At 43.9% G+C, this 8,629-nt stretch overlaps 1 protein-coding gene across 1 annotated transcript in view; it reads right to left on the reverse strand.

The window, feature by feature from the left end:
- arpin (actin related protein 2/3 complex inhibitor) overlaps positions 1–8,092 on the reverse strand; it is a 16,695-nt gene extending 8,603 nt beyond the window's left edge. The window contains exons 1-4 of the mRNA XM_020614691.1: positions 7,876–8,092; positions 7,273–7,348; positions 6,692–6,824; positions 1,277–1,483 (exon numbers count right to left, since the gene is read on the reverse strand). Of these exons, the coding sequence (XP_020470347.1) occupies positions 1,277–1,483; positions 6,692–6,824; positions 7,273–7,348; positions 7,876–7,967 (508 nt within the window). The 5' untranslated portion in view covers positions 7,968–8,092. The remainder of the gene's footprint in view (positions 1–1,276; positions 1,484–6,691; positions 6,825–7,272; positions 7,349–7,875) is intronic.
- Positions 8,093–8,629: the final 537 nt, after the last annotated feature.

Below are 8,629 nucleotides of genomic sequence, written 5' to 3' on the forward strand. Positions count from 1 at the left end.
TTTTCTGCTTCCGGGCTGCTTGGGCAGCCTGGGGTTGGAAGATCTCTGGACTTGAAGTGTTAATTCTTGCCTGTGACTCTTTGAATAAACCAGCACGGTTATATTTTTTATATACTCAAGTGGTCTGAGTCGTCCCTCGGAGTTCCTGGTTTGAAAGAACCGGACGAGGCTTTATAATGGAATAGAGCCTTTAGTACTAACACATGAATGGTGAACATGGTGGAGCAGGTCTGAACCGACTGTGGACGCTGGAAGGCGAGAGACATGAGGGAGACAATGGCCACACAGTGGACCATGAAGCTGCTGCACTTTTCAGAGCACTGCAGTTAAGCTAGTTATTAGCTGTTAGCCTAACAAGCTTGCAGACTGTGGGCAAAGCTGAAAGTGTGGCTTCACTGCAAGTTTATGTTTGTTTAGCAGGTGTTTTGTTAAATTACTCCTACTGGCTTTTTACGCACAAAGGTTTTATTACATGTACAGTTACCAGCATAGGAACTGTAAACTTCAGCCATAAGTTTCACTTCTCCTGGGCTCCCTGTCTCCACTGCTGCGACAGCAGCTGTCTGCTCTGTGTGTGTGTGTGTGTGTGTGTGTGTGTACAATCTGGAGCACCACCCACTCTCGTTCAAACACCAACACAAAGGAGAAGCGGCTCCATAAACACTAAAACCATATTTCTACTCTCATTCAGTGGTCTTTATTAAAATGCTCCTGTAGAGCCCTAGCTCATTAGCACCAGTTCTCCTGTTTTATCGTGAGTTACTACACCTACTACAGCCTACAGTTTGCTAGCTATGCCTTCACCCCGCAAATGCATCTTTCCTACATGTTCTCCCCATGATGAGAACAGGCGCAGTTCCCGTGTCTTCCCGCGACACACCCCCATAATTTCAGAGCAGAGGATACTCCTTATTTTTTTCATGATTTTGAATGCTAATTTTATATACTTGGTGATCTTTTTAATCATTCAAATTTGGCTGAGTGGTTAATAACATCTTCCTGGTGTGACAAACTGAGACCATATTTATTTCTACTTTACCTGGACTTTAATATCATTCCCTCCCCTCTGCCACTGAGGTCAGTGCTCGAAAAAGCTTCATCAATGTGAAGACCAAGAAAACCAAAGAGACCGTATGGCTCTAAAGAACAAAGCTAATGTAATCACAACATGTAAAAAAGATCTTGTACTTAATTAAACATACACCAGTTTCAACAGTGGAGTCTTCTTCCCTCTTTAGCATTAATGTGACATAAAGGCTGTATTTTCCAGACTCACATATGAAAGGACTATTTCCTTTGGTCTTCAGCCGAACATCCTGTCCTGTTTCCAGCTCTGTTTTGTCCATCTCTGACTCTGGGTACCAGAAGGCCCATGTACCCCTGGGTCGGTGCTTGTCAGTGATTTTCACCAGTTCAGGTTTGTTCACCATTGCTGACAGCTGCTCCTCAGACAGATGGTCTGACTCCCCTTTGGCTTCCACCTCTGTATGGACAGAAGATGCACAACAGCGGCTGATCATATTTAATTTTATGATTTATGATTGAAATGCTTTTATTTGTGTAGCTGGTAATTAGTCTGGCATCATTTACAAGGCAAGTAGACAGGAGAATGTGAAAGCCTTTGTCAGTGTTGGACTTTTGCATGCAACATATGGCTATTTCCTAGAGTCAGTATATATCAGCATAAACTCCATTTGTGTCAAGCCTTTTACATATACAAGCATATATATACCGATTCCTTCATTTTGGAACACCACTACTTGTAACATTGTTAGTGTTTAGCTCATGTTATCACTTTGTGTTCTCTCTTTGGACTTAATGGTAAAGCTGCATGATAGCAAGGGAAAGGGAGTGCTTGGTTTGATGCGAGGCATCTCTCTGCTAATGCAAACACAACAGAATCATTGTCACTTGAGTGGTAATCCCTTAATGTCCAAAGTCAGGGAGCTAAAGGTTCTGCAGCGTGGACAACACCACAGATTGTGTCAAAGATTGCCAGCAGGCCTTGATATAAAAGATCAACACTGATATGCATTCCTGGTGGTAAACTTCCCTCCCCAGAGCAGGATATAAGCAACATACTTGCCTATTAAACACCACCACATCTCTACTATAAGGTTTGAGGTTTACACAACTTGAAAATGTCAAAATCAGAATCAGAATCTGCCTTTTTTGGCCAGGTGTGTCGGACACAGTTGGATTTTGACTCTGGTACATTGGCTCTCAATGTGCATGTAAATATCCCCATGCAAAGGGCAAGTAAACAGTAAACCAGCGTAAGGCTGTGTAATATAACAAAATAAGCAGTATTAACAAGCACAAACAGTGCAAACAATGCAAAATAAGCAGTATAAACAGGCAGTAAACAATGCAAACAGACAAAGGAATGCTCACTGAAATGAGATAAATAGGAATAAAAATAAGGTACTTAAAAATAAAGACCTGTATGGATCTGTATAATCTGCACAATAAGATAATCCACAGGAAGTACATCCTCTGCTGTGCCTTCTTGGTGATGGTCCTGATGTTGGATGTCCACTACAGGTCCTGGGAGACAGTGGAGCCCAGGAGGTCCACTGTCATCTCCACTGTTTTGAGCGTGTTCAGCTCCAGGTTGTTGCAGCTACACCACAGGACCTGCTGCTCAACCTCCCGTCTGTAGATTCGTCACCATCTCGGATGAGACCAATGACTGTTATATCATCAGCAAACTTTAGGAGCTTGACAGAGGGGTCCTTCGAGATGCTGTCGTTGGTGTAGAGTGAAAACAGCAGAGGGGAGAGCACATATTCCTGGGGGGCGCCTGTGCTTATTGTCCGGGTACTGGATGTGGTTTTCTCCAGCCTCACCTGCTGCTTCCTGTCTGTTAGAAAGCTGGTAATCCACTGACAGGTGGGGGCAGGCACAGTGAGCTGAGTCAGTTTGGGGTGGAGGATGTCCGGGATGATGGTGTTGAATGCTGAGTTGAAGTCCACAAAGAGGGCCCGTGCATAGGTCCCTGGGGAGTCGAGGTGTTGCAGGATGTAAAGCAGTGCCATGTTTACTGCATCGTCAAATGACCTGTTTGCCTGTTAGGCAAACTGCAGGGGGTCTAGCAGGGGGTCTACGATGTCCTTCAGGTGGGCCAGCACCAGTCTTTCAAAGGACTTCATAACTACAGATGCCAGGGCTACAGGTCTGTAGTCGATCAGTCCACTGATGGAGGTTTTCTTGGGGACTGGAATGATGGTGGAGCGTTTGAAGAAGGAGGGGACTTCACACAGCTCCAGGGACCTGTTGAAGATGAGTGTGAAGATGGGGGCCAGCTGATACACTTTCAGGCAGGAGGGGGCCACACTGCCTGGGCCTGGTGCCTTTCTGATCCTTTGTTTTTTAAAGAGGCCACGCACATTCTTTTCACAGATCGTTAGAGGTGGGGGGCTGGAGGGAAGGATGGTGATTGTCGGGGGAGCAGCTGCTGGGTCTGAGGTGGAGGGTGGGAGTGGTTTTCTATAGCCAGTGATGCTTTTCAGGCTTCTCCACACAGACAAAAGGTCATTGGCTGAAACCTGAGCCTTCAGCTTTCAGAGTAGCTCCTCTTTGCTGCTGTGATCTCCCTTGTCAGTGTGTTCCTGGTGTTAGGTATTTTTAGTTAGATAGATATTGGTTAGATACTTTATGTATTAGAAATGTTTAGTGTAGACAGGATGTCTAGCTCAGGCTGTTAAAATGCTTAGTCATTCTCATGGGGTACTCCAGGTTGTTCAGGTTGAAAGCTACTTCCGGTTCTTTTAACCAGGAACTCACAGAGACGAAGCGGACCACTTGGATATATAAAAAAATAACCGTGCTGGTTTATTCAAAGAATCACAGGTAAAATTAACATTACACGTCCAGGCATCTTCCACCTCCAATACTGCGCGCAGGCAGATGAAGAATGAAAGACCCTGAACCCAACAGGCCTGTACATTATATCTGGTTTGGGCTAACCCTATTCTACACAGGCACGTCAAACCATGACGTCACCTGATATGCCAGCTTTACAGCTGACCGTAGCAGTAGTCAAAACATGGAGAAAATCAATGTGTGTGAGTGTTGATTAAGTGGTGTGTATCTAAGAACATACAGGACATTCAGTGACATGTCCTGACATTAAGCCTAGGAAGATATTATGATTAAGATTACGGCTAAACATATCATACAATAGCCACTTTCTATCTAGTTATCCTGGAACATAAACAACCTTGAGTAACTCCTGGAAATGAGTAAGCATTTAACAGCCTGAGCTAGACATCCTGTCTACACTAAAGACATTTCTAATACAACAAGTATCTAACCAATATCTATCTGACTAAAAAAAATACCCAACAAGGTTCAAGGATAACTAGACAGAAAGTTGATTATTGTTAGGAGACAGAATGTTTAGTCTTATTGTTTTGACGTGTTTAACCATAATCATAGTCACAATATTTTCTTATGCTTAATGTCATGTCAGAATGTTTTAGCTACACACCACATAATCAACAGACATTCACACATTGATTTTCTTCATGCTTTGACTACTGCTATGGTCAGCTGCAAAGCTGGCACCAGGAGACGTCACGGTTTGGCGTCCCAGCGTAGTGTGGGGCTAGCCCGAAGTGATATAATGTATAGGCCTGTTATGGTTCAGGGCTTTTCATCTTTCAGCTGCCTGTGTGCATGTTGGAGGTGCAAAGACTCCTGAGCGTGTAATGTTAATTTTTACCTGTGATCACTGAATAAATCAGCACTGTTTTGAAGTTACTTGGACTGCCTCGTCTCTCAGAGTTAGCATGGTAAAAAGAACTGGGTCCAACACCGTTACTTGGACTGCTTCGTCTCTCAGAGTTAGTGGTGAAAAGAACTGGGTCTCCAACACTGGCCTGGCTGTACAGAGTCCTGTCCCCACATCTGTAGGCCTCCTCTTTGGCATGATGATGTCGCTTGAGGCTTGCTGTGAACCAGGGCTTGTTGTTGTTGTATGTACAGAAGGACTTTTTGGGCACACACACATCCTCACAGAAGCTGATATAAGATGTCACAGTGTCAGTGAGTTTATCCAGGTCTGTAGCTGCAGTCTCAAATACACTTCAGTCTGTGCAGTCAAAGCAGGCCTGTAGCTCTGACTTAGCCTCCTCAGTCCAGGTCTTCACTGTTTTAACCACAGGCTTCGCAGCTTTAAGTTTCTGCCTGTAGGTTGGAATAAGATGGACCATACAGTGAACAGAGAGTCCAAGGGCTGCGCAGGGGACAGAGCGATAGGTGTCTTTTATTGTTGTGTAGCAGTAGTCCAGTGTGATTTTGTCCCTGGTGGGACAGGTGACGTGCTGTCTGTATTTGGGCAGTTCGTGGGTGAGATTTGCTCTGTTAAAGTCCCCTAAACAATGAGTGGAGAGTCAGGATGTTCTAGCTCCAGGCTAGTTATCAGTTCTGCCAGGAGCTGTAATGCACTAGCGTGGGCCTGTGGCTTTAAATAGGCACCCACCAGGATGAAGCTCGAAAATTCAAGAGGAGAATAGAAGGGTTTGCAGTTGATAAAAAGAGCCCAAGTCTGTGTTACATGTCCTCTGTAGCACTGTGACATCTGTGCACCAACCTTCATTTATGTAGAAGCAGATTCCACCTCCTCTCGTTGACCAGGGAGCGGAGATTTGCTAGGTGAATAGACGGGAGTGGAGTCCGGGTCCCTCTCTGGAGTAGCCTCACTAAGGCGCCCGCTCGTTTGCCACACTGGCGTTTCTTCCAGGTCCCGTATATGGCAGCTGCGCCTCCGATCAGAATGTCCATACAGCATTCTTCCTTCACAAAAATCGGAGGAAGGTCGTTCGGTGTGAGTTGTCCGATATTTAACAGTTCTTCTCTGGTAAAAGTAATCCGGGATGAGTTGCAAAAGACCGAGAAAACAAAGAAAAACAACAAACAAGAAAGTGCGAGTAACCAAGGCTGCCATCACTGTCGGCACCATCTTAAAGGATATCTGATGTGTCCTCATTGTCGACATATATTTGGCAATATATTCAAGATTTACTGAGATAGCAACAACAGTGAAGACACTTAAGTTCACTGAGAAAATTAACGTTCAAGGCATTTAAATACTGAGCCATAAGGACTTGAAAATGGACAAATGCCAGGTGTGTCTTCTTCCTGTGAGCATATCAGTCCACATTTCACTTGGTCAGGGCGGTATGGCGTTGCAGAGGTTAGCACTGACTGGATCTTTTTTGTGTGGAGTTTGCATGCTCCCCCTGTGGCTGCGTGGGTTTTCTCCCGGTATTCTGGCTTCCTCCCACAGTCTAGATACATGCAGTTCAGGTTGACTGGTGATGTGGCTGCATTCTGCCTCTGACACAGTGTCAGCTGGGAAAGGCTCCAGGATAAGCAATATAGATAATGGATGAACTTAGCAGCAGAAAATGTGCAGATATAGTAGGTATGTCCCTCTGCTGTCAGAGATGCATCTATGTGCTCTACTGAATTCACACACAAAGTTGTACACTATCCTACAGAGCATGACACATAAGAGATTTAAGGGTGCAGCCGCAGTTCAAAAATGTCTTCCACCGAAACACCTGACACTGGACAGTTGGCAGAGATTCAACTTTAAGCTACAAATAAATACATGGTAGACAAAATCTGGGAAGGAAAGAAAATATGTAAACATAAACTCAAAGGCTTGTTGTGATCTACTCACTGTAGGACGACATGAGGAAACCCGTGTTGACCTTTCTGGTTTCACTGAAGTTTGGCTCAATTTCCTGTCCCCTTGCATCGAACTTCCTCCGATGGATGTGGCTGGGTTTGATGTACAGAACATAGAAACGGACCTGCCAAAAGTAGAAAAGAGCAATGAAAATTGTGGTTTGTGTCCTTTGCTTATGTTTAGTCTGCCCAAAAAACTAACACTCATAAAGACTTCTGTTTCGTTTAAAGCATAAACAGAGCCAAAGCTGCTCAGGAACACATGAACACAAACAAGGTTTGTGGAAATCCTTATTTTAAACACTCTGATTAAATTATTACTTTTTATTTACTTTGAAAATGATGTGTTGACCTGAACAAACAAATGAATGACTTTGTACTATGGTACATTTTTCCTTATCATCCCCAACATCAAAGTACACATTCACAGCAGGGTGAACTGAAAATCCAAACAGCCCTGTTTCTTTAGGGGAAAGGAGGTGCTGTCGGTCTACAGTACAGATAGAATGTCTTTTCTGACGACAGGGGCTCACAGCTAAGTCAGCTAAGCCCTGGCTGGTTTGCCTGCTGTACCTTTTGATTGCTGACATCACTGACTGCATGTCTGGACACATCCAGCAGCTTTCCTTGTAGAAGAATTCCCTGGCCACTGTGTGGAAGAAAAATATCAAATATTAAAATGATTTGACTTCAATTCGTACGTTATTGTACCAATAAAAAATGTACAATATTGTGAAACTTCTGTTCTTCATGGTAGAGCTCTGTATAATGGAGAACTAAAGAACTAAACTCCTTTCAGCAATGGGCCCGACGGGGTGAACAATGCCAAGCTCAGACTTTGTACTGACAGGTACTGAACCTGAATACTGGACTGCAGGGGTCCGAGCCCCGTTGTTTTTATTCTTATTATCAACTATGAAGTTTAAGTGGTTGTTCACCTAGTGCAGCACACGACAAAGGGCATTTGCTAGCAGAAGTTAATAACTTTACGCCATTTACAGTTTAATTGAATTGTTAATTAGGGGTTTATTACAATACAAAACCAACCAGACACGATAAAAAATTTTTTTAAAGGTGTATAAGTGAGACCCTCAACATTTATGGCAAAGTACTCTTTAATTTTTTCCGACGATTCGTAAACTAACTAGCTCACTGTCAGCAGGACTCAAGCCCTACCTTTCATACGCAGACGGAGACCACACACGGTCAAATGTGTCACTGTGCACTGGTTTGTTCTGTAAAGACGTGTTGACATAAATTCGGCTCATTTTTCATAGAATGTATTTAAACTTTCTTCCTTCTCCGAGACTTTTCCTGTTTCCTGTTGCTACACGCAGAGGCGTGTCAGAAAGGTGCGTTCGGTTTTTAAGCAGCATATGCCGACGGCTGAAAACAGCGCAAGAGATGTTTGTTGGATGCGGGGGAACAATAATAAAAAAAGAAAACGCGCAGTCAAAACCGGCATAATGTGGAGGCCCATTTCACTTCAGTAAAGTTGGACAGACAAAAATAACACCTCGTTTGCATTGTATTAAGATAGACAAGCTACAACTATCTGCAGATTCTCTGCTATTGGACGCGCCGAGGTGTCAGGTGACCCTGAACCTTACTTTAATGAATTTGAATTGAAGGATTTGGAGTACTTCTCCACCACTGACTGGGCATTATGTCATCAAAGTACAACATACGTGTACCAACAAGAATGACAAACTGCAGGAACAAAGAAGGAGATATGGAAGATTTGGCACTTCTGTGTGTTTCCTCTGCTTTCTTTCTTTGAGGCTGGACTTCTGAGAATGTTTTGAAGGACTGCAGTGGTCTGGCAGGAGATCCAGAGTCCAGATGTTTGGTGTGGGCTGCAGAGCTACATCCTGTCTCAGGGAACATGCTACCTGGGGAGCTTTCTCCTCAGCCTGGATCAAAAGATTTA

The sequence above is a fragment of the Monopterus albus genome, unplaced genomic scaffold (genome assembly GCF_001952655.1).
Source record: "Monopterus albus unplaced genomic scaffold, M_albus_1.0 scaffold149.1, whole genome shotgun sequence".
Lineage (NCBI taxonomy): Eukaryota > Metazoa > Chordata > Actinopteri > Synbranchiformes > Synbranchidae > Monopterus > Monopterus albus.